The sequence below is a fragment of the Embiotoca jacksoni genome, unplaced genomic scaffold, assembly GCF_022577435.1.
Source record: "Embiotoca jacksoni isolate LCO1_2020_lvr unplaced genomic scaffold, fEmbJac1.0.p SCAF_5, whole genome shotgun sequence".
Lineage (NCBI taxonomy): Eukaryota > Metazoa > Chordata > Actinopteri > Embiotocidae > Embiotoca > Embiotoca jacksoni.
The window spans coordinates 6,413,401-6,440,753 of record NW_027185403.1 but is presented as its reverse complement, the minus strand read 5'-3'; the positions used below and the strand labels follow the sequence as shown (position 1 = coordinate 6,440,753).

Below are 27,353 nucleotides of genomic sequence, written 5' to 3'. Positions count from 1 at the left end.
AAAATTTTAGTTTTGTTCTTCACTATTTGCTGTACTTATGATATTTGCTACATTAGCTGTATTGGATCTCAGACCTAACTAAATGACGCATCATGTGTAATTAGCAAAAAATGCATCATCCTCAGGTGTATTACTCGTGTCTATTATAATTATGGGAAGGGGGGGAGATTTAACATCTGCGACAATTTTGGTTGAGGACTGTAGATGGCAGCATTGGTTAGTCTATAAATGTGCTCAGTCTGAGTAAAAGCGATGGAGTGATGGGGCGGGCAGTGAGGCTTGGAAATTACGGTGTCAGATCTTAACCTTTGGTCTGGAGTCTATAGCTGCTAAAATAGCAGTAGCACTTTTTAAAATGTGAACTTTTCATAATGTCAGTTTTTTTTCGTAGCGTCTAATCATACACGTTGAAATGGGACAGACGTATTAAAGGTGGAAAAACTGGGGTTTTATTCATTTTTGTCTTAAAATGTGTTATAATAATAATATGGAGATTTCTCTCCATATTCTCTCTCTGGGTAAAATCCACCGGCATCAGCCTGTTTGGATCTTGTTTTATTATTCTATTATTCATCACGCAGTAACATCACTGCTGACGTCTCCAGTGACAACCCTCTATATTATTCCTCACAGTCATTTGCACATTAAAGTGGGCAATGAAATTAGTTAACAGCTTAAATATGTGTAAATACTGTTGCCTAATTAACATGTATTTATTTGTGTTTTTAACCCATGAGATTTAGTCTAAGGTTGGACACTCTGTCCAGTCTGTTAAATGAAATATCAAAAACCTTGGTATTCAGACTTTTTGCCATGCACCTACCCGCCCCCACGTCCCTTTCTCTTGATATACTTAATATGAATTATCCCATATGACAGCTTGTATGGAGATATTCGTTTTCTAACTGTGCACATTGACTGGGTTTGTGTCTCACTAGTTAGACTCCCCGTCCTCTCCCTCCTCCCCACCGCTCATTCTCCAGGTTGTAGGTGGGATGCTCTCAGCAGCACAGCAGAGTTTGTGTTCAAACTGGGCTCGGATGCTGATCCAGAATGGGGCGCCTCTTGCTTTTACCTCGCGTTGCTTCGCTTAAACAAAAGAGAGACAAACAACTGAAATCTACGTTGTGATTCGTGTTCATCCTCCGCGTGGCATTTCTAAAACGCGGTTTAAGTCTCTTTGTGACAGCAGCAGCTTCAGTAAGAGATTAGGGAAAATAGATCAAGAGCATTGCAAACACTCTCCCGGCGCCCGCAAACAGGTGTTTCAATCCTATGGCACTGCATTGAGCTTCTTTCGTGACTGTCTGCCTACCCGATCACCATGCGTGCGGTCAGGTAGTTTAGTGGGATGATGCAAAACCGCTTACAGCAACTGGGATTGTGCGTATTTGTTGTGATACCGAGAAAATGATACAGTTGGAGGAACATGCAACGTGCTTTGGTGAAAGTCTTTGTGCAGGCTCTGGTGGAACGTGTGGTTTTTATTTTGTATTAATTTTCACTTTTTTCTCGGAGATACAACGGACAATTCCTAAATAACGCCTAAATTCATGACAAAATGATTCATTTGGACGTTATCTAACTGTTTTTTTTACCGCACTGCTGGGACTATTCCTTTCTACTATTAAGTGCTCTTTGCAAATTCTTTATTTAACGCATCGTTGTAGTTGCCTCAGATTGTCACCGCTGCTCCTGGACAATTCCCTTCAGAATCACATTTTCTGGATTCAAAGGGGGTGATTATATTCACTCTTCTCTGGAAGTTTTTTCCAGAGTGCTGCCAAACTGGCTATGGCGGCAGCGATTGCCAGCTCCCTCATAAGACAGAAAAGGCAGGCGAGGGAGCGGGAGAAGTCGAATGCCTGCCGCTGCGTTAGCAGCCCCAGTAAAACCAAAGGAAGCTGTGAAAAACCCAGTCGACTGAACGTTTTCTCACGGGTCAAACTCTTTGGTTCCAAGAAGAGGCGGAGGAGACGACCAGGTCTGTTGTGCGATGTCATCAGGCTATTATTCTCTTAGTATAATAGTTCTTATAGGATGCCTTTACATACAAAAAGCATCTAAATAAGACAGCATTTAGTCAGAACTGCTCAATTTCTCTGAAAGATGAATGACTCTGTAGAAGTTGACGGGAACTTCTCAAGTTTATTCAGAGAAGTCACCTTTGGCATCTCAGATTATGCTGAGGGATATATTAGATTGATGCTTAATCCTTCTCTGTCTACTTATTCAATCCACACTGGACTAGATAGACAAACAGCCTTATTAAGTGAATTACTTAAGACTCGCAAGTCATGGCTCAATGTTCAAATTGAACTGGATAATCCCTTCACCAAAAGTGATGCAAGATTTATGTGTAATCACTCTCCAAAATTGCAAAATACCCACTATTAGTATTTGGTGTCCTGGACATAAGAATTTAGTTTCATAATCAGCCTCAAATAGAACAGACACAGGCTGGCACACAGATTTATAAAAAGCAGCTCCTAACTCTTATTTAAATTTTTAAGCAGATCTCACAATTAGCTCCAAAATTATATTTCCCGCATAATAATGCCAAGTTCTTTGTAACTGAAATTTATCCAGCTGAAAAAAACACTCGCAGATAAGATGAAATAAAAGGTACCTAATTTTTTTTTTAAAAAGGAAAAAAAAAAAAAAAGTCATATTGTAAGTGCACTGTCAATAAGAATTGTGTGTTACCGTAACCTCAGACATGAGCCAAAGTCCGGTGTGGTGTCAGGCAGACAATTTCAGTGACTAAAGTGTGCCTAAAGCACCCACTCCCTTACAAATCCAGTGCAAAAGTGATCTAATCTGATCCCATCTCACTAAATTCCCAAGTTTAGTGTCAGTAGTTTGATGTTCGTGGGCATGATTGCTGCGTAGCCTTACAATATTTAGCTCTGTGTTCTTTCACTTCATTCATTCTCAAGCTGTTTTATAACTATGTATATGATGCACCTGGAGGTTAGGGCGTGTGCTTATGTAACAGTAAAACTATCCTACAGTTTTTGCTCCCTTCTCACTTCCAATATCCATTTCTATCCTGTGGAGGAAGCAATAAGTGCCAAGAAGGCGTTGTCTGAGTGTGACTTGGTGCCTCATCCAACAAAGAACTGGCAACTTTAGGGAGCACATTACTGTATTTTCTGTGTATGTTGTTTGGTGTATTGTCATGTAATGTTGTGAGTACATGTTTTGCTGACATTACATGCTGATGCTTGTGCAGCTGTAGTTCTGATGTTGACCGATCTTCAGGCTACAAATTTTTTGTCTCGGTGTCTAAACTGCATCATGACAGTTTACCAACAAAACCATCACAATATCCCCAGTGTACAGGCTGAATAAACTTTCTGTGCTGCAAAAGTAACCTTAAGGCTAGTACAGGCAGGGCTGAAAGGTAAGTCAGATGAAAGGATAGATGAAAGGTGTGGTTAACCACAGTAAAGGACACACCACCTGGGACAGTAACCAGAGAATAGAGAGCACTTAGCTCTTATCAGACATTGATGTCACACAGATCAGCTAACCAGCACTAACACTTCAAACTATTGTCTTTTAGACTTTGAAGTTGTTTTTTTTAATTATTGTTACACACAATAGTCCAGCTCTTTCCAATTTTTAATTCCAAAAGCTATTATTTTCATCACTCAATATTCTGCTCCTTCTTCACGACTATACACTGTACATTGCAATATTTATTTCATTTGCACCTACATATCAGTCTTCTTTACCTTTTAAATGAAATTCCCTATTATTTTTGTGTGTATTTAAAGTCAGATTCCATGAGTATTTATTTAGGTTCTTTTTAAAGGATATTTTTTATTTTTGTTTAAATATAATTTGTTATTCCCGTAGAAAGTGACGGTAAGCAAGCCAGAGTAAAAGAGGGGTGACATGCAAAACATTTCCTTAGCCATCTTAGACCAGTGAGCCAGCACATGCATTCATGGGCCGTTTTTAAATGTTTATACTATTTGCTCTTATCCATCTGTGGTCTTATTCATATGTTGTCATGCCACAGGGGTTACCATTTTTCTCCCCTCTGCTCCACTGTAGAGAGAAGACGGAAGCAGTTTGTCCGTGTTCATTAATTGTGAACGCAGCAGCACTGATCAAACTGTACTTCCTGCCATTTTCATTCTATTAAGTGGCAACCACCATGACGAAGGCCATGTAAAACTATGTTTTAAACTGTAGCTTGTCTGAGGGTTGACATATTTCATCTCTAGATTTATCTAGCAACACAAAATTGGAATAAAATGTCTCTTTTTCATTTCACAACATGGTGAAATCTAAAAAGGTCAATTTATGTCTTCTGACATGTTTTTGGATTGTATTTGCTTGACTGGCAAGTGTCTTAGCACATCATAATTAGCTGTTGTAATCCTTTTTGTCTGACCTATGGTCCACTCAGCCTCACTGTCCTTTGACTAAAATTGATTTTTGTGGCTTCAGTTACTTCTAAATTGATGGCAAGCAGTCCAACTCAGGCTTTACAATGTCCCATTAGAAGTCTACTCATGACATCAACTTGCAGTCTTGGGTCTGTTGTTTCACTCTTGTGTTTCCTGTCTCTTTTTCCCCTCCGCTTCCACAGAGCCCCAGCTGAAGGGGATTGTGACGAAGCTGTACAGTCGACAAGGTTTCCACCTGCAGCTGCAGGCAGATGGAACCATTGACGGAACAAAGGAGGAGGACAATGGTTTCAGTAAGTTTCACTCCAATATTTTGATTCCACTGACTTCTTTTAATTATACATCCACTGGCCTGCTGCACTGTTGGTCAGGGGAAACCTATTGCCTTGTGAACGTCAGCTCCATGTTCCAGTTATATATTATCTAACAGTGTCCACATTATATCAACTTCAACATCAAACCCGTGCCCCTAGAACCAGTTTAAGATAAACAGTTAAGCTTGTTTTTATTATTGCTCCAGTGGTTTAATGATTCATAGTCCAAAGAAAAACAAAAAGTCAGTCTATGTCAGTGCATTTAAGTGGTGCAGCACTGAGTAGCTGTTTGATTTGATTTAATCAAAGTAATTTTATAGCAGCCTGAACACAGATCACGACTGGCTTTTTACTCTCCTACACACTGCCTCTCTGGTGAGAGCCAGTTTCTTCTTATACTATGTATTGATGCATCCCTATCATTACCACAACACCCACCAGCTCTTTGTTTTCCAATAGATTAAAGCAGAGATCAATGGAAGAGTAACAGCACAGACACTTGTCGGGTAAAAATACAGCGGAAATGGACCACCTTATAATTAGTGCAATGAGCACTACATGTTTTTTAGAGATTACAACAGTACAGTGGTTAATGACCAAAGTGAAAATCACTTTGTCCTCAGTCCAAAATAATACGGTTGAGGAATAATTTCTGCATGGTATACTGAAACATCTTTGATGTAATACTGAGTGTGTAATCCCATCACTAAGCGGATGTAAACACTTTTGAATTAGTACCTACGTATTCATTAAGTCCCTTGGTAGTGATGGTGTGTGTCGTACGAATAAATAGAAGCTCTGTGCATGTTGAAGCAGAACAACACCTCCTAATTTATGGGGAATCTCTTAAATAAATTAATAGCAAAGTGAAATACAACAGAGTACATACAAGTGCCAAAGTTGAAGCAAACATATTGAAATGACATCTCAACATCTTTTACAAACATGTGCACATGTGCACGCACGCACACACACACACACACACACACACACACACACACACACACACACACACACACACACACACCATACATTACTTCACACACTGACCACCGAACCCATCATGTCTGTATGGTCTCCCTTTTCTATTTACTTGCATAACAACTGGCCCGCATTGGCACCAAAATAGTTTTCGAGGAGAAAATTAAAGAGTGCTGCTGAATAGGAAAAGGAGATAGAGTCAAGCTCTTTGCACTGCTCCAAAAATAGCGTTGTTAGGCGCTGGGTGCGCTTGTCTCCATGGTGATGGAGAGCGCAGTCCTCTTGGAGCTACTGGTGTCTTGTGATGGTGGGAGAGGACCTTCTCAAATGCGTACACACACAAACATATATATAAAGGTGAGGATTTGATCTTTGCTACTGCAGCTTGCTTAGAAGAGTGACTTTAGCCATTTGGCCATGTTAAAGAAGAAGTTTGATATTTTTGTGACATTTCTATAAGAATAGGAAACAATGTCAGAAATAACAAATACAAGTCTCAGAAATCCTAGAGATTTCTCTCCTATTTTATACAGTATCAGCTATTTTCTTGTGTTGCATCACAAACCCACTGGGTAAAGAAAAAAAATGAGAACTCTGAAGCAACTCGAAATCCTTTTCTTTGAAAGAGGCAGGGTACTGCTTCAGTGTTCAAAATGCAGTCCATTCTCAGTCTTGTCCTAGATGTTGTGCTTTCAGCCCTTGTCTTCATAAATAGACTCAAAATGTAATGTTAAAATGGAACACCTTATTGTTAGTAGGATTGTAGATACTGTGGACTACAGTAGTAGGCAAAAAAAAAAAAAAAAAAAGCCACCTGATGTGAAACTATGCTATCAAATCACATTTTGTGTTTTTAGAGCATTTACTTAATTCAGCTTATTTTTCTTTAAATTACACTCTGCAGAGTCACTGCAGCTCAACACAAGTCAGATAACAAAAGTGCCTCATCACAACAGCTTATTTTTATGCTCCTATACGTTATCGTCATATTCAGGCTGCTCTAACAGCAGGCATGCTCATCCCAGAATGAGTAACTAGGACAAACGTTAGAGATGTGAGCAGCTATTATTGGGAAGTCTCGGGTTTTATTGTCACATTGAACTGGTTATGAATCCCCGGCTGTTTGTAGGTGGAACTGAGACAATCATGAAAACAGTCCCCATGGCCTCTTCACCCTTCTTATTCCATGAGTCTCTGTGCACCAGGAAAGGTCTGCAAGTGGGTGGCAGCCCTGTCATCCTCTTCAGTGTGCTCAGGTGTTTCTAGGGAGACAGGAAATAATTGAGTTTCCCCTCTTGAAAATCTCCCATCAGTGCTCTGGCTGGTAATCCTTCTGAAATGAAGTGGAGTGCAGATGTGTATATGTGCATCATGGTGGGAGTATCAAGGGAGAAAACTCAGTTGAGTGACGCACAGTGAGTGGGGTGCAATTATAAAGACAAGAACTGCTCACGTAGCAAGATGTTGCAGAGAAAGGGACATCAAATCTAAACTATGCTACATTCAAAGAATAAAAGATGCAAAGCGTGTGTACACAGATCCAAATGTGTTTAATTTCTATTTGAATACAAATGCAATGCAAATCGTGTTGGTTTGCCAGAGCAGTAAGGAGAGATTTCTTATGAAAAAAAACGTCCTCACATCCCCTATAGCTCTAGTTACAGTAAAACCAAGATGGATCAATCTGTAAAATGGCTGTGCAGAAAGTTTGCTGATAGTGCCATCTGTAACCTGTAACCTGAATTTCTTGCAAGAAATTGTTGCGCCTCCGCACTGCAGTGTTCGAGTGTTTTTAAAAGTAGAAAAAGTTCTCCTGGTGTAGTCTTTAGTCAAAACAACAACTTGCTTTCTCTTGGTCTCCTGTGTCTGTGGCTTCAGACCTTTCAATCATTTGTAGAGAAAATTTGGAGGGGATTTGCTGTGAGCTATTTCAGTAATTACTTCGATACACTAACTATAACCTATGTTTGTGTTGATCTTAGTGCACCTCAGTGCAGCAGGTATGACTCAGTCATAGTTTCTCTGCCCAGGGATGACAGTCATTGAATACAAACTTGGCATGCTTAATAAATGCACAAGATTATTTTACAATATACTGCAGATACTGAGGTTTTAAATAGTAGGCACTATCTATTTGAGATATACATTCTACTGGCAGCCTCACGTGTTCAAAGCCGGCATCGCCAAAGATATTCTCCCAGAAAAGATACCCCGATCTGTCATTTTCAAAGCTTCAAGATCGAATGCTGTGACTTTCCCTCGGGAGACTTCTTTTGATAGCTGCAATATTGTTTGGCTGTAACTAACTATGTGTTTCAGCGGTGGTGGAACTTTTAGTATGAGCTGCAGTGAGTTGACAGTGTAACTCAACAGTACTACACCTGAGAATGTCACTGAGAATTTAGGGCGCACGGAAGACCATCCACCATGCAAAGCAAGGATCGGTATCAGTAATAGAAGTCAGTTTCAAGAGAAATTAACAGGAGGTCTGATTATATAATGAATAAATGAAAAGAATAGTGAGAGGGAAAAAAATTGAGAACTCTTGCTATTGCGTAATATACTAGAGACTACACTTAAGCACTGCATATTTATGTGATCAGCCAAGTCACCATAAAATGCTCCTGTTATTTTTAAAGGGCTAGCAAATACACCATATAAGAGATTTTTCATATCTCCAAAACCATTACTGTTTTTTGTTTAATTGTTTGCTTTATAATATATTTTATTATTTCAGACATGACTGGGAACATGAGAACAGACAAGATTGTATATTGTGAAAGCTCTTTTACATGGCATTCGAAAAAAAACAAAACAGAAATGAAGACTGAGATAGATGGAATCAAAGAGAGGAGGCAAAGAGAAAGGAGGAACAGCCAGCCAGAGAGCGAATAGTTCTGGGACTTAAATGCCTTTCCGCTGAACCAAGAATATGCTGGCAAGGTTTGTCTACAAGTAAATATATTATACATTCCTTTGGCTGTTGTTTACAATGAAAGCCCGGAGAGAAGGAAGGCTGCAGTTCTGAGGCGATGAGGGCAAATGAAATAGCCCGTCAAAAAGCCTCTATAGTGCACTTCTCTCAAAGCAGTCTGTAGATAGGGATCTACTAAGTGGCTGACAAGAGGATCTATAGTAAGGGAACACTCACTGACTCACAGCTTAACTGATATAAGGATGGAAGAAGTTTAATTTCTCTCCTCACATGTGTCTAAATCCAGTACAATGTGTACCATCTTTACATTTAAGAGGGAAACTTAACAGGGATGTTATGATTCTCTTGTGGGCATGTTTTACTGTATTTGGTAATTGATGTAATTACCAAAAGGGTATACAAAAATCCACAGCAGTGGAGACGGCATCAATGTTTGGGAGTATGTCCAACAATAGTCAGTACAATAGGCGAGAAGTTTCCTTTTTTGGGAACAGAAGCATGCACACAGACTCTCAGGTGGACGTTCACGTGCTTCCCTCTGTTCAGCCTGTGGGATCAGTGCCAGAAAATTATGAAACACACACATAAACCCACACACAGACATACAGTACAGGCTGACACTAATTAGGTAGAACTGTACCTCACTGACCAGCTGGGCTGCCGCTGGCTCTCTCAGGCTCACAACTAGCATTCAGCCCGCTGGACACAGACAAATTTTTGTATGTGTGTGTGTGTGTGTGTGTGTTTTAGCATGAAGTCTAATGCATGTATTGTACAGAGAAGTGCGAGCGCTTTGTTTTTGTGTGTGAAAATAGGTGCAGCAAAACAACACTGCAGCGACACAGCCAAAACAATGAGCATAGAGGGGCTTTGTTTGGTACAAAAGTTATTTTATCTGAAGGTTTCTCAGTGATTCAATTAAACATTTTGCCACTAGATATCTTGCATCTGCATTTGCATTTTACAATTTTATATATTGTGGTTAAAATACACAAGTTTAACTTTAAACAGCCTATGATTTCCGCTTATGTATATGAATAAAGAATATGTGAGTTGCTTTATTATTTCAATACTTTGTTTTCTGTCATCTTTATAATTTTGTGCACTGTTTTTTTTTTTCTCTTTTTTTTGTTGTTGTAAAGACCCTCTTGAGATAGTGGCTCTGTGACCTTATGTTGGGCCTCTATTTGTGGTTAGGTTTTGACAAGTCATTCCTCTGTCCAGAGAAAAATAGGGGACACGAATAACAACTATTTCAAGCCCTTGATGGTGAATACTCCATGGTTAATAACCAGGCAGAGTTTACTACACTACAATTTATAATATTGCAGACATTCTGCGTTTAATTCATTGCTTTATTTATTTAGTGAAAAAGATGGGATAGATGCATAAATAGAGATGAAAGTGTGTTTTTTGTTGATCCTTTGTTTGTGTCATCCTGTCTCTTTCTAGCCGTGTTCAACCTTATTCCAGTGGGGCTGCGAGTGGTGGCTATCCAGGGGGTGCAGACCAAACTCTATCTGGCTATGAACAGTGAGGGCTACCTGTACACATCGGTAAGTATCTCACTTACATTAAGTGTGAGTGATAGTGTGAATGTGTGTCTCGGATAACATCCTGGCATCTATCTGAGAGACTGACCTTTTAGTCCATCTGTCTACAGAGAGAACGTTTGGTCTGATTTACATGACGTGAGCAGGTCGAAGAAGGTGAGAGAGAAGAAGGATACTTTAACAGGGCCAGCATTGACTTTGCTTAAAGTTTCAAAGTGTTTTTCTTTTTTCAATTATTTGTGGAAATGGGAATATCACTCTCAACATGCCCACTCAGACACATCATCCTAAGCCTGATGAAAGAACAACATCATTTTCTGATATAATTCTATGTCAATGAAAAGTTCAAGGATTGTGTAAGCAGGCTAAGCAGTGACATATCTGATTGTGGCAGCTGGCTCCTCATCTTGGATTAAATGTGCAAGGTTGTGAATAATTCAGTTTCTGGCCCAACCCTGTTTGTCTTCTTCCCAAATGCCACCACTGCATTGTGTGGCAGGCGTCACTGAGAAGACTGACAGGCTGGTTGGATGTTCACCCAGTGGGCGTGTAACCACACACACATTCACTGTTGACAGACTGTCTTTATAGTCAAATTACTAAAGATTGTTCTGTTTGGTAAAGGTCTCCTGATTGATAGCAACGAGCTCTGAGACAGCTAAATAAACCTAATGATCCTGTGACTTTTTAATCTGCAGCTTCTGCTGAATAATGATCTATTATGTACTCAAGCAGTAATGTGATGCAGGAAGAAGAAAAAACTAGTGAGCTGGCATCTCTCTCAGCCGTGATTTTACTCTCACATACACAGAAATATGTATAGTTCTGAAGGACCAAAAGAATGACAACATAATCAGTGCAGCCCTCTGCAGATGTTGTATGCTCTGACAATAATTACATTCTAATGAGCGCTAGCAATTGTGTGACAACATATCCATGGGTGTCATCCCAGCTAAACATGCCTGAGGGGAATATACTGGAATAATTGAAATAAAACATACTCATTCAACCCCTTCCCACACACACACATTTACGCGCCTATTTGTCATGGCTAACCACCATTCCTCAGCTCCCAGTGAGGGATTCTTTATTATTTGAGTTTGAAGTCTGTCAGTAATTAAATATATGAAGCTAGTTGTAGGATTCATTTCATAAAGATGGATCACTCTGGCAAAGGCTTTACAAGCAGACAGAAGCAGTAGTACAAGTATTGTCCTATTTCTAAACACTCTTTCACTGCCTAAGATTTACGGGGGAAAAAACTACCCAAGATGAGCAGAATATTCTTCATAAGGTTCTGTCTTGCTACCATCTGTTGCACTTTTCTGAAACAATTCTGCTTTGAGTCTTTAATAAAATCTGAATGCGGCGACGCAGGGGAATAATCAAGGTTGGTACTACTGGATTCTTGGGATAACGTTTCACACTCCTATTACAAATGAAGTGACTTTGTGTTTGGATATCTGTGAGCGAATCATTCTTATCCAGTTTTTCAGCTTCTGCTGTTAAGGATGCATTTTCATGTACAACTCTGTCTTGTGGTCTGTCCGAAGGATGTGTCCTTTATTTTGATGCTTGCCTTTTTTTCACTGCTATGCAGATGATATCTTATTATACTGTGAGTCCCTTTATGACCACAGCAAAGGCCCATTCTATCTACAAATGAGACAGAGAATATTCCCATGTTTAGTGATTCAGAGCGTCACAACAAAACCTTTACCTATATATATATATATATATATATATATATATATATATATATGTATTTATAATGTAATTTCTTGCGGGGGGTGTATTTTACGAACAAAAACGGGAACCATTATTCAAAAAGAACTAAAATCACAATTTAGACTACAATCATTAAAACCAAACACTACCAGACGTATTTTTTTTTAAGAACTGAATTTGGATTTTATTCTCTTGTGTCTTGGTGATGTAAAAATGTGTTACATTTTTGTCATATAGAGAAGAGAAAAGCTGCAAAAAGCCTATTGCTGCCTGCATACAGTATACCATCCATGCTGCTTTAAATCCCAGCCCTCATGTGGAATAGAGTACATCATGTTGGTGTGTTAAATTGGAAGAATGCAGTTGGGGGGATGGGCTTTAGAGATTTCTATTTCAGCTAAATTAGAGAGGGAATTAAACTGAATGTGAAGCTGGCTTCCTATTGGAGGCTGTCTTGCTGGAATTGCTGCAATGGTAGTGCTGCCTTCAAGCCACATTAAACCAGCCAATCACAGGTCACCATTGGGGGGAGAATCCCAATCAACAGTGGAGAGACAACAGATGACGTATTCTCGGTGGGGAAGGGAGCGCTGCTGCTAGGATATAGATTTTTCCCATTACTCTACATGTGTGTGCGTAAGAGCATGCATGAATATATACGAGCGACTGGTGAGAGAATGTAACATAATAAAGAGGATTCATAGGATTTACATGCAGGATCAATTTACATCTGACACAAATTACCTACAAACATATTACCTTTGATAGCATTCAGGCTTTTAGTGTATGTGCATTTATTTCTATATAACTGGGTGTTCTGTGTGTTTAAGAGCAGAAAACATAAACCAAGAAAAGAATAGAGTGTGAGAGAAATGAGGAGTGAGAAAGTGCACATGTGTGGGTGATGCAGAATGCACCAGTGAAAATATATTCATCTCTCCCCATCAATGTGTGGGAGAGGAAGAACCAATTAGTATATATTTTACTTTACTATTCTCTATTTCCATGTCTGCCTTTCTACTTTTACAACAGTAGTGAAGCACGTTTTGCATCAGAATTGCACAAGCAACCTTTATCAAGAAAAAAGTGTCGTCAATATAATCTAAAATAATCTTGCCAACTCAATACTCTTGATTTGGAGAAAAAAAATCATTCAAATTTTTTGGTATGTTTTCAGATGTGAGTTCTGTTTTTACGTCCTGAGTTAAATGGTGTGCACATATCTCATGAGGTGCCTTTGAAGTGGTGTTATTAATTTCCTGGCAGGTCATATTTGAATTAGTGTGAGTCACCGAGGCTCCAGTTGAGTCTCGTCTAGACTGCTGTGTGAGTGTGTAAAATGGAGAGTTCAGGGCTCTCGGGGTGAAGATATCTATCAGGCTTGCATTGAGGTTTACAGGCTCTTTTACCTAAAATTTTGTGCCAGTTAGATCCTGACAATGGTCGTGTATTCCGTGAATGAGATTCTGTATAAGCATTAAACGCACAACATTCTCAGTCATTTATAAGTCCTTCTGGATATGCTTTAAATTTGCGAAATGTTTAAAATTAAAATAAAGGTTATTTGATTAATGCTTTTTAGAAGACAACAGAATGCCAATGATGAAAAAATGGCTGCTAGGTGGATGTACATTATATCCACTTCATCCCAATTCACTTCAAGTATTTCCGTCTCATTTCTAGTCAAGGTTTACATTTAGATTCTAACTTTAAAATATGGCTTTAATCACATCACTGAATCCTTGCAGAGGTTGTGAAAGAGCACATTTTATTGTTCAGAATATAACAATTACATGCTGTTTGCTGTATGTTTGTAGGATAAACATAAATAAACTTACAGACAGACAGGTATCGAAGAAGGCTTTATATCGTTGTCCTTGTACATGATGTATTTCTGTTTTGATACCCTCCTGTTAGACATGTAGTTGGCTCACACCCATGCCTTTTCAGCTATTTAGCAAGCACAAAGCCTTTGGTAAATAACCACTGCTGTAAGGTTTCACTCCACTGAGCTGTGTCATTAACTACTTTGTGCTGTGTGTGTATGTGCTTCTGGATTGAATGTGTACCCTGTGTGGGTGTGCTTATTTATGTTTGGTATTTGCAAGGGTCTTTTCCACTAGATTAAAACTCTCCAATTTATTCCCAAACAACTGAGTACACTATGGGTGTACTTCATCTTTAGCTAAAGGGAAAAGATGTTTTTAAATCCACTTCCCCTCTATTGAAAAGACTGGGGCACTGAAAAGCCGGATTTAGTAAGATTTGTTTTCACTGCCTAGCCACAGCATTAGTTTGTTTGAGTCTCGCAAGCCTCGATGTCGCTGCAAAGAAATTAGAACAGCGCTCAGCCTTGATTGTATTGGCATAATTGGTGTCATTTCAATTTTGATATGGCAGCTGAATACGCATGGGGCAGTGCACAGCGTTGATTTGGCTTGGCTTGAAAAAAATACGGCCAATATCTTTACAGAGGAGATCACATCCATTATATGTATTTCCTCTCCTGCTGATTGGATCAGGAAAACATTACTGGGCTGTAATTACTCCCCTGAAGCCAACAGAATACTGTTTGAGAGTGCATCATAATTGATAGTGTTTTCTTGACATGACCGCTTTACTAATGGAACATTCATGTTACAGTTTTACCACTGTTGAATTGTATAATTGTGTGTGCGTGCAAAAGGTCGTCCACATGGGCAGTGTATGCTTGTGCATGTGTGTCAATGTGTTTTACATTCACAGCGATTACAAATAGCAAGGAAACATCCTTCACCACTGTCCGCTCAACACGTCACCAGTCTTTGAATGTCTCCTTCCTATAGGCAGTTGTTAGATCGTAAAGAGCTCGGGCAACACCACCATAACTTCAGCTGGGATTCCCCCTTGTTGTAAAACATGTGACCGTTCTCTGTCTCTCTTTGAGATAAGCATGAGATAAAATACAGACTTGAATGAATTTGTGTATGAAAAATTTCTGGATGCAAGAATGGATATTGTTGGAAGGTGCCACAGTAGCTGCAGTTACATTCACTAATTTTTTCATTCAGATTGAAGATCATAGGTCAAATATTTACATGGGATGTGATCTAATATAGTTTTATGTTGAAATGCATCAATGCATTTAATCAGAACAGCTGTGTTGAATACATCACGTATTGTATCGCCTTTTTCCCCCACCTGCATTCTGGGAAGATGCACCCCTAGTCTGCCTTTGATTTGAATTGACCAAGGCAATAAATACTTGCCAATCAAACACAGAGTAGGGCGAGCGTTAGAGGAAAAAAAACAGGGAAAAAAATAAAGTGGACATCTATTGCCTGTTCAGCACATTAGTTGCCATTACCGTGTTGCTCTTAAGCTAAAGCTTGATAACAACACATGCCTGGTATCCAGTAATGTTTAGTTATTTATCACAAACTCCTAGCTTGGAAGGTGCCATTTTTGGTAGTGGAGGGAGAAACATCCATCTGCATTTACATCAAGATGGAGGGCATGTGCAAAAAGAACGCAGTCAGAAAGTAAATAGTTCAATTATTTACATGGAAGCCTACTATTTTTCTTTTGATCGGTTCATGAAAAAGTTTAAACTGCCACTTTACAAACGATTAAAATTGCCTGCTTATTCTGAATGAAGTGTTCACAGGAAGCATTTTTATTCAGTTTGAGCCTTTAAACAGCTTATAATCTGAATTATAAGTTTCATGGAAATGTGACTATTAATGGTGAATATGTTTTACATACATTTGAATAAGCTAATTTGCATTGCAGTAAACATACTGTGCCTAAATTAGACTTGCATTCCTGACGCTACAGAAATTGTCAAGAGAAGAGAGATGAGAGGAAAGGATGCAAAAATTTCTGAGGCAAAGTTTGACGCTTGTAATTACTTATAAAGCTGCGACTCATTGAAGCTAAACCCTGATGTCCTGTTCAGTAACAGTAATGATATCTGTTTAAATTTGATGAAATCTACATAGTGGAATTACTGCCTCTGTACCCTTATACACACACATATAAAGCCCCCCAGTAAATACCAACAAACCATACAGTTTGATAAGTGTAATTATTTGTCAGGAGGAGTTAAAAACAGATGTCACTGTTGACTCTGTCTTAGGTTAAAAAGTGAAACTGGTATAAAACATGAATAGAGGACCGTAAAGCTTTCAAGCTTTCTGTCATCCTGCTCTCTTTCTTGCTTCTGTCTACCAGGTCGCAGCTCAAAGAGCATGCTAGGACAGAGAGGTCTATAAAGTTAAATGAAAACACAACTCGCCCCGACACTGATGCTTTAGAAAGGAAATATATATCGGACTGGACTGAATTTTGCCCATTTCATTCCTGTTAAATGCAGAGAATGCTGTACAGAGCCACCAGCAACATAACAATTAAGCACATTTTCTCATAGCTACAGAGGGCAAGAAACAGCTAACAGACTTATACAATGGGGGTAATTATGCAGCTCACTTTCCTTAAGCCTAATTGGTTCTATTGGGACACAGTGCCTAAAACCATGACATACACTACAAATTCTGTACGTTTTTTTGTTTTACAAAACTGCTTGCCTGGACTTTTTGCAAATGAGGTTGCCAGCTGTGTATCATTTGGACAAGGACTTGTCATAGTTGCATATTTCAAGGAAAAGCCCAAGTAGTGTAATGGGATCATTAAAAGTCCATTTAGCCAAACCACCACAGAGACTTGGGGGGGGGGAGGGAGATGACAAGACGGATATTATTTCTATGCAGATAGTGTCCTGCTTTACTTCTAAAGTGATTTCCCCTTGCTCCATCTGGCACTGGAGTCATGATTAAAGTGATGTGAGAGTTTTTTTGCTGGGAGATTGGTTTCAGTGGACAATAGATTGACTGAAGAGGATGCTACTGGAGCCCATTCAAAAGAATCTGAGTGTTTCTGTCTATCACAGCCCGGTTAGAATAGAAATGGGGATCCCCAGCCATTCTGGCCCCTCCTTGTGTCAGTCTGAGCGAGCCTGTTGTCAGAAACCCACTCCAATACTGCCTTGACAGCCAGCAGCCTCTCCTCCATCTTGGCTCCAACTGTGCCTGTATCTATCTGAATGCATCCGTTTATCAATAGACTCTTATTCTTCTCCAGGACAAGCATAACCAGCCAAATCCACATAAGCTCATTATGAGAGGTAGAACAGAACTCCTGGCTTGAGAGCAGCCTGTTGTTTTGCTTCCAACTGCAGCTCGTGCATAACTCAGATGGGTGCTGCCCAGTCTTTCTAAGACGGCTGCTGCTAATCAGGCCTAACAAGAGAGTCAGATACAGTAGCAAGACAGACCGAATACACTGAGGACTTGAACAATCAAGAAATGATGTGTGAGAAGGATTGAGAAAGCAATGAAGACAAAAAAAATTTGAAACAAAATTTGACCTCTAAATTGAGATAGAAGATAGACAGTTAAGATACCTTCAATGGTCAGGTGAAAGGATTGACACTAAATTGTTGAAGGCAAGATTAGCCTTCTAATACACAGAAGAGGAATACTGCTGTGCATTAATTTACAACTAATCAACAAGTTACAGATCACAGGTCCTCGATTTTAATCATGGCAAAACTTGAGGGACACGAATAACAAAAAACTCTACCTTAAAAGGTCCATGCTAAGTTGCCAAAGGGGCCAAGGCCACCTGTATTTTTTGAGGCTGCTTAGGTACTTTAATACTGCATGTGCTGCCCGGCACTGCAAATATTTTACCACTCTTGTTGTTGTGAATGCAATATTGCTGAAATCTGGTGGGGCATAAGCATCAGAGCTGGTTATACAAACAAACTGAATGCGCTGATCAAAAACGCGGGGTCTTCGTGCACTGGTCCTACTCTGGAGCTGTTAACAGTTTAGAGAAGAGGAGGAAGCAGACTGGAAAATGTTGTTACATCCTCCCCAAGATCTAGAAGTAAAATAACAAAAGTATTTGTGTAATGGTTTGTAATGGACATCTACTTCATTTGGCTTAAGGATTTGCATTCCCCTTTAAAAATGCCCTATACCCTAATCTTATCCCTTATCTAACATAGGACTAAATATCTTACGCCCTGACTGATGCCCTTAGGAGCACCAGGCTGTAAGATCATTAAACATCTCAATATTCTAGCATTAAACAAAAAAGCAAGGTGTTTGAAACGACGTGAACGTAGTGGTAAAAATATATATATTTTTGTTTTAATAGAGGAAAGACCAAACAGCCATTAATATTGTTTACGCCTATAAAAATGTGATTTGATGGCAGTCTGATAGTTGTTTAAGATAAGGTATCTTGCATACAAGTAGAAGTACTATCTATATTTCCTGGCAAAAAGGTGAGCAGATGTCACAACAGCCTTGATCATCGTGTTAAATGGACAGGCTGACTGCCCAGTAGACTAACAGGTTTCAACACAGGAAGGAATGGACATCTTTTGTCCTGTTAATGTTGAATTTACAGAACAAAGCATGGACTGTGAATCTGTTTGCAGCCTCTATATTCACAAGGAACATTTGCAATACATCAATAAATGCAGTATGTAAAGACTCCCACCACTCCCAGGTTCCAACTTGGCTTTGAACAAAAGTGTGAAGCCATTCAGGAACCGTGTTATTGTCTCTGCTGTAGAATTACCGCTGTTTCGTTGCAGCATCTGAGTGAGAGGGATGGAGATATGAGTATGACAGTAATGTATGTCTGTATGCACAGATGCTTTGAGACAAAGAAGAGGGCCTGTTATCATTTTACATGACCAATCTCTTAGCTTTGTCGTCTCTATGGGTTAAAAACTATCTCGTCTAAAATAAGAACCATAACACAGTATGCTCCAAGCTGGCTCCCCAGCCCTCCTGATGGGCTTAGCATTTATTCAAACTTGAGCTGAGCCAACAGGATGTACCCTATTGAGGTGATATGTCACAAGCTTCCTGTCACCTCATCTATGCTTGTCAGAGAGTGATGTGGTCTGTTAAGGCTAGATCAGTGAGAAGGGCATGTTGAATGAGTGTGGTTGTCAGCTACTGGAGGTAGGTGTAGGTTTTGTTTCTCAAGTGGGCTCTGAGGCCTGGTGTGACAAAAGGCAAAGCACTATGGGGTAGGGCTCTTTTAACAGGTTCAACAAGTGAATGTTTTACAACCATTACAGTTACAGTTACTGTACAGCTTTTGTATGTTTCAGCTGCATTATATACAGAAGCTTCAGCAGAAGAGTAAAGCACCTCATCATCAGACATGAACGTCAGTCTGTCTTTTGAAGTCCTGTTACTGCGGCACTTAAAGAGTGACGCTGCTAAAGTGTTAAAAAAAAAAAAAACACTTAGGCTGAGAGAGGCTGTTATAGATGACTCCCCGTCTGGTAGTGACATGTTGTTTGTCATGATCTCACAGTGGGTCTTTGGCCCTGGGAACACGGCATCACTCTCACCAGTGTGATGTTTTTTAATTGCATTAGGACTGCGCCGTGCCAGACCTGCTTTGGTCTGAAAGAAGCATCCATACGTTCACTCACCGGCTATTCGAACTGTGTTTAACTGTGCATTAAGGTAGTGTTTGAATAAATGCATTTTCATGTGAAAGTGTCCTAAAAAGAAAAAAATTAAGGCAGGAACAATTTACTGCTGACTAGCTGCACTTGTTTTTAGTTTCCTCGTGCACTTGTCTAACACGCTGTCCCTCGGTCTCTCTCAGGAGGAATTGTCTTCTAACTTATTCGACTCTGTTTTGTTGGTTCACCGCCCACGCAGCTCTACAAATTAGACAAACGCACGCACGCACGCACACACACACACACACACACACACACACACACACACACACACACACACACACACACACACACACACACACACACACACACACACACACACACATATACACATATACACCCATGCATCCCCACACACAAAATCTTGCCACAGGGGAAATAAACCTCAGCCACACTGATCTGGCATTAATGGTGAAATCCCATAGAAGGGCTGGATTCTAAAAAGAAAGGGCGAGTGAACTCTTGCACAATATGGAGTCCAGAAGATGAATTTTGCATGTCTCTAAGGAGTCTCTCCACAACCAGTACATTAGCAAAAGAGGAAAGGAAGTAACACCTTGCATGCATTATGCAAGTACTCGCAGATTGCATATTATTCTATTAAAGTCACTCTGTGAAAACATTTTAATAATTTTTGCAGTATAAAAGGTCATTACTTTAATAAATAAAAGTCAACTGGCAGTAATAAATTATTTTGTCCAACAAAGTCTAAAATGCAAAGGACAAAACTCTGAATGATAATGAGCTGCCCATACATAATTAAGAGCTGGGACCAAATGAGAATATACTGCTCATTTTGCCTGTATGTTTTATTAATGCTCCTCTATATCTGTCATATCACTGTTATCTATGCTATGAAGTGCTACATTATTCACTACGGTAAATGGAATGAATAGAATTAGATTATCAAGAGACCAAAATTTTAAAGCAGGGGCTTGAGCCTTGAGATAGTTCCTCCACTCTTTTTGTGCCTGAGTGAGTGTTGGACGTGCAGCGCAATGTACCGTTACTAATTTGCACTCTCCAGTAATAAACTATTGCATTTCAGCTGCTAATGTTCGTAACAGTATGTCAAAGACTCTTGAGAACTTCGGAAGTACTGTCCAACAACTTCAATACATCGTTTCTGCTTATCTTGTCTCCCCAGGAACACTTTACACCAGAGTGCAAATTCAAGGAGTCGGTGTTCGAGAACTACTATGTAACATACTCCTCCATGATATACCGGCAGCAACAGTCGGGCAGGGGCTGGTACCTCGGTCTGAACAAGGAAGGAGAAATCATGAAGGGGAATCATGTCAAGAAGAACAAGCCAGCAGCCCACTTCCTTCCCAAACCTCTAAAAGGTAGGCCTGCTCAGATCCTCTTTCACAATTTACTGTTGAGTATGAAGGTTTGTGTTATAGTTTGGTTCGCGAATTAGTTTGTGTAATGTGTTATCCACCCATTTGTTCATAGCTGCTCTCAATGGCTGCACTGAAAGGTGTGAAACAGTCACACGTCATTCAAGGGGCACTGACGTGATATCATTTGAAAATGGGAATAGTGGTGCACATTTTCAGTGCAGTCTTTCCTGGAAGACATTCATTCTGTTGCTCTCAGTTGTTCACATGTAAAATGACAGAAATGGCAACATTGTGTGTGTGTGTGTGTGTGTGTGTGTGTGTGTGTGTGTGTGTGTGTGTGTGTGTGTGTGTGTGTGTGTGTGTGTGTGTGTGTGTGTGTGTGTGTGTGTGTGTGTGTGTGTGTTTGTGTGTGTGCGTGTTTGTTTGTATGGTGGGCTTATCAAACTGTTTAATGATTAATCATGCAGTTTTAACAGAACATATTGGCTGATCAAAAGCAGTGCAAGGCTCAGCATCTGAGAGGAAGTAACTACAGAATTGATTGAGCAACTTCTCTTGACTGTTCAGGTGTTTGTTGGCAAAGGCGTTGTTTTTCTCAATTAGAGACCAGAGAACCACTCAACTGATTAAATTTCCCAATTTTCTTTATACTTAAGGTCCAATGTGAGTATTATTTTACTAAAGACTAAATGAGCTCCTCTCTACATGACTCTCTGACATTGTGCATTCTCAGAGACGTTGGCATGTGCCTATTCAGTAGCTTCATTGAGTTGGTCACACTCCTCTGCAGACATGCAGAATGAGGTCAAGCCATTGTCAGTAACTAAAAGCTGCAGGAACAATATGCTTTAATGCTTTGAACAGTGGCACCCAGGATTTTATTTTTCCATTAGTAAAGTCATGGGGAACCCCACCCATCCAGGCTGAGTGTGTGGTGGTGGGGCTGTGGGGAACAGAGGAAACAGGGAGGGGGAGAGATGGTTCTGTTGTCTGCTGAAAAGGCCACAGTCCTTTCATCTTCAACAAGACACAGATTTACCTCTCAACAGAGACGAGTGAGAGAGTCTGTTTTCTCTTCGGTGTGACAAAAGAAAGAGCACTCAGGTTTTTTTCTTTTTTTTTGTCTCAGTAAGAAATGAAAGGCTTGCACAGCAAAATACTCAAACAATACGGAAAAGAGGGCAGTTGATTGTTGAGTAGAGTTTGGATCTGTCATTTGGCTCTATATATAGTTTCTACTTCTTTTATTGAGCATGCACATTAACATGCCTTCTACTTAAGTAAACTCAATCTAACCATTATACTGACAAACACTCACTGGCTACTTTATCAAACACACCTGTATAATCTAGTGCAATTTATTACAACAGCTCTGCCATGAATTTTATTTTTAAAGAGGTTGGAAATTTTCAATTTGGGGTGCCATTGTCAGAAAAGTAATAACTGTGTTTATTATTGAGGTCATAGTGGGGCATGGTGTTGTACTGGAATGCAATTATATTAAAAGATGATTCCAACATTTTGACGCCTCGTTTTACAGTAATATCAAAAAGAGGCCAGAGAATGTATTCTTCTTACTGGTTCCTTTACTGCTGATGACTTAAATAAAAATATAATTGCGTTTTAATATTCTTACTTCAAATGATGATACTATATGTCTATAATTATCAGTCCAGTATACTGTATTATAATACAACGTTGTGTTAAGGCTGTATTAAAGTGCTTCTCTACAGAGAAGGTCAGAATAGATCATTCAAATGCTTTCTTTTTAATTTGAGATGGAAATAAAGCGACAAAGCTTTATTTAAAAGATTAAATATTCCTGGCCAGATTCTTCATTTTTTACACCAAAGGCAGATGTAGATGTTGATGTTATCAAATTGTGTGCAAGAATCTTGGTAAAACATGAGGGGTCTCCTTCAGTAATCCTGCTAAATGTTACAGCTTGGAGTTACATTTGTCATTGCCTCTATTTGCCAAAGTATTGCTGCCCCTTCCTGCATCTTTGATTGGAGCTTCTCAAGCCAGCATCTTATTAGGAATCCATATCTGCCCTCTGGGATCACTGTAATAGGTTTTCACTTTCATTTGACAGGCCATCCAAGGGGTCTCAAACACACTTAAGAGCAATAGCTAGAAAATGATTGCCTTACTTCATGCTGAGAGAAATACTGAGAAAGAGAAGAAGTGAATTACAAGGATATATATAGGCTGGATAAGGCGATAATTCTAACAGATACCAAAATGCAAAGCCCATAGCTGCTTTTTGTGCTTTTCATGTAAAAGGAGAAATATAATATTAAGGTCCAGTAGCAAATCCAAATAGAGAGAAACATATCAAACACATACTTTACTTTAAAACACCAACAAACATACATCCTGGATGTATGTCGTGATTCAAAAAGAGCTTTGCATGGGAAAGAGAGAGAGAAAGAAATAGAGGAGAATTTGTTCCAGCAGCTCATAAAGATTCAGAGGCAGCAGTGTTACAGGGCACCAATTAAGAAGCTGTCTCTGCATTGGCGATGGCATCTCTTCCAGGCATTACTCACTACTCCTCTGGTTCCAGTCTGTGAGGCTCAGCCCACAGCCGCTCATTCTGTCTTTCTCTGGATGAAGCAAGTTCAGCTCACGTCATTCAAACCCAAACTGGAAAATCCTCTTAAAATTCTCCCAGAAAGACCTGATAGAAGAGACAAAGATCTGCCTTTATCTGGAGAGTATCTGCCAAGTGGCGTCTGTCACTGAAACATAGGGTGATTTGTGTGGGGAAATGGAAAAAATTGTCAGTTGTCGGGGATTTATGTTTAAAAATGAAAAGCAGCAATGGTTTTGAGGTGATGCTATAATCCTGAGGTCAATTGCCTCCCATTATATTCACACAATACTGTCACAAACAAGACCGGTATCAATCATCAGCAGTTTCCCAGCAAAATCCTGCCAATGATTGATGTGTGTACACAAAGATTGTCTCTGGACTGCTGCTGTACCAAAAAAATGCTGGGCTAAGTGAAGTGTCTGCAGGACTGGGTTTGCTGTTTCAGCCACCAACTCCCTTAGGAGTGAACATCAAATAGCATTCTAGGCAGAAGGATGTTGACAACATCCTGAAACCAAAAACTGTGAACCTCAGATTTCTGATATTTCTTCTGAAAAGGCGTCTGCTGAGATGCAGATTGAGCCGATGCTGCATACACAGCAAAGCTAAAACATTAGCAACTCTTGAATTTATAATGCCAATGCTGTGAATGTTTTTTTTCTTTTTCTTCAGCACCGTGTTAGTCTACTGTGATGTCTTGATTCAGCAGTTTTCAGGGGACTATACAGTAGTTATTTGGACAATTACACTATCAGCAGTCGTCCATGAGATTTATGAGATTATTTTACAAAATGTTAAATAAACTTGCATTTACTCTGTAGAAAAACACAAAAACTAAACTTACAAACGAATAAATCATCTTCTCACTTGAGAAAACATGAGTGTACCTGCAAATGGCAACAAAAAAGTAGTCGAACAACCTTGTCACACTTTGAGGAGCAATTCAGTCATTATAATGTGCAGTCTTATGGTTAGGCTGCGAAGGGCAGCCGCATTGTCAATTAAGTTTATTAAATGAACAAATGAATAAGGTAATTCGTAAATGTTATATTGCTGATGCTCCAATGTGGATAAAAAAACGTTTGCAGGCTGAAACATGGAGAATATTTTAATTCCAGCCATAACTGAAACTGGTTGATTAGAGGCCCAAACCAACGAGCAGTTCTCTTAGAAAGTTTTCTTGGTCTTTCGAACTTTAACTTGATCTCCTGTTAACTGGTATTTTTTTATAATTACGACATGAGGAAGCGGCTTTCTAAAAAAAACTTTCTATCTCCTTATAGCCTTCTCCTGCTTTGTGGGCATTAGTAGTTTTATTTTTTTAGAGTGCTCTGCAGCTTCGTGGAGGATTCTTTTGAGAAGTATTTATGAAACTTTGAAATGTGTATCAACTGGCCTTTCCTGATGATAACTGTGAACAACCCTAATATTCCTTAATCTTTAACTTCATGCTCTTCACAGCTTTTGCATGCTATTTGTTTTCTGTTATTGGCTGTTTACTATCTATAAAATTCACTCTGTCTGATTTGCACTTCTCTTGTGTTTCCACAGTGGCAATGTACAGAGAGCCATCTCTTCACGACTTGACAGAGTTCTCCCGCTCTGGCAGTGGCACACCCACCAAGAGTCGGAGTGCCTCAGCTGTCCTCAACGGAGGCAAAGCCGTGAGCCAGAATGAGTCGACGTAGCCCGGTAGCCAAACCCAGGCCAGGGGCCGAACCACGAAACCTTACCTCTAGCAGAGCGTGAATCCAAGCAGACTTGTTTCTCCGATCAGCGGTTCAGGACTAGCTACTATAACAAACCACACATCAACACCCAGACGCCATCATTAAAAAGCAGTTAGGTATCATCCTGGTCAATCGTCACCAAAACAGCATCGATAGTAGGAAACTAAACAGCACATAGATCATTCTCGACTTAAAGAAACAAATTAAATATTTTGTTTTGGGCTTGAGATTTATTTATTACCTTGGTCACTCTATTTTGATGATGAATGCATACCAGTTAGCTCATCTTTATCTTATTTTGTTCTTACTTAATTTCCTATGGACAATAACTTTTCTTAGGTCATGCAGACACCAAGCACTCGTGCATATGTCAGAAAGGGACAGGAAGTTAGACATGCAGGTGTTCAGGGCAGCTAGTAACGGTGCTGGTCTACGAAGCTGCAGTGGTACAGTACAAGCCCTGATCTCTCTCATCCATGCTTCTGTGAATACAAAGCCTATAAACTCCCTGGTGTGGCACAGTCTAGTGCTACTGGGACTGTGGCCAGCCAGATGGTAGCTCTCCTGCATCCTAGTGCACACGCTCAGAGACTGAGCTCTCTAGCATGGGAAAATGAAGCCTATGTTCAACTGACCTGAAATATAAGGGACAATGTGGCTCTCTTGCAGTTTTTTTTTTTTTTTTTTCATTTCAGAGATGCCACAGCTGCACCTTGGTTTTTGCTAATTTTCTGAATTAGCTGAGAGATTTTTATTTGATTACTGGTTTTGTTTTTGCCCCCCTCTTGTTCTCTTCCCTTGCCATTGTTCAGTATTTGTATTTTTGTTCATTACTGAAAAGGTTTCCAGCCAACCAAAGACAGAACAAAAGAGTGTCCCTTTAAGCCGCTGAAAACCAAGCCAATATTAAGGCAAAGCTGGATTTTTTTTTTATTGTACATTTTTGATGAAAGAAAGCAAAGATTTTGTGGGAAAATAAAGAACAATGGACAAAGGAAGTGATTTTAAAACATTTTGAAGTTGGCAGCGTGCTTGATGTCGTGCTTTTTGCTTATACGCTCGATGACCGAGGTATGAAACGACTTATGTGTCCCCATTCCCTTCTGTTACCGCTGTGTCACAATGTCTCTAGCTCTGGTCCTCGTGATCTGTTTCCTCCCTCTGTGCTTGTGTCATTCTTTGACTCCCCACCTCCCCCAAGCCATCCTTTTTTGTCGACTTCTCTTGTCTGATACAGTTCACCATAAGAAAATGGTGAAAGCCCTTTCCCAGGATGCTTGTTATGTGTTTGAGTAACTTATTGTGGTGACAATATTTTCTATATTTAAAAAAGAATACTGTGGACTTTTAGGTGGCTTAACATTTTATAGGACACGTCATATTTGTAAAAGTGAAAACAAAAAAATGACAAAAACATACAAAAATGAACATCTTCCCTTTCTTGCACAGGGCATGTACAAACACAGATATGTACACAAAGGACCCTTTTTGTGGGCTATGTACTCTTCCCTTCAGCTACATAACTTCTTTCTGGTACATGCTTCTGGGAGACTTTCTTTTCTTGGTTTCCTCTGGAGGTGGTTTGTATTAGGTGAACCTATCTGTTGCATGGGAGAAAGCAGGGAAATTCTGGTCTAGAGCTGCATGATGTAGGCTATGTGTATTAACCCATGTTGGATCATGTGTTCCAAACTACCAGGCTAAATCTGATAAAACAACATATACAGGCAGACATTGTGGCTGTCTGATAACTTCCAGTTGTTTATTATTTGTTGTATACACAAAAATGCACTGAATAAAATGTTTATATTAAGATATACTTTTAAAATGTGTCAAACTTTCTTCTTTGTCCAATCACTTACCTCTTTACTCCACCGAACAGAACAGCCATCGCATTTATAAAGAACACTGGAGGATTGTTAGTTTGACTTAAATTTTAGCTGCCATGATCTGCAACAATTGCTGAATTGGGACTCATCGATGCTGCATTGTAACTTGAAATGCCTTCACCCATGAGAAACTCCTGAAAACATACTCTTTCCCGGCATCCTCCAATCTGTGGCCACCAATGTGTCATTTAGACGATATCGGCTTTGGTTAAAAAATGATTCAAATCTTTTCTTCCGGGAATCATGTTTGAGCCAAAACACAAGACAATAGCCTCAGGTTCCTTCGTAGTGAAGGCAACTGCAAGCTGTACAAG

General features: G+C 39.6%; 1 protein-coding gene across 4 annotated transcripts in view; it reads left to right on the top strand.

The window, feature by feature from the left end:
- The window catches only part of fgf13a (fibroblast growth factor 13a), a 93,462-nt gene extending 66,493 nt beyond the window's left edge, over window positions 1-26,969 (top strand). For 3 of the 4 annotated variants that reach the window (XM_069170877.1, XM_069170879.1, XM_069170876.1), the window contains 4 exons: window positions 4,607-4,717; window positions 10,107-10,210; window positions 20,623-20,821; window positions 24,972-26,969. In XM_069170877.1, the coding sequence (XP_069026978.1) occupies window positions 4,607-4,717; window positions 10,107-10,210; window positions 20,623-20,821; window positions 24,972-25,108 (551 nt within the window). In that variant the 3' untranslated portion in view covers window positions 25,109-26,969. Of the gene's footprint in view, window positions 1-995; window positions 1,985-4,606; window positions 4,718-10,106; window positions 10,211-20,622; window positions 20,822-24,971 lie in introns of those variants that run through there. The other variant, XM_069170878.1, reaches the window with a different exon arrangement.
- The last annotated feature ends 384 nt before the right edge of the window (window positions 26,970-27,353 follow it).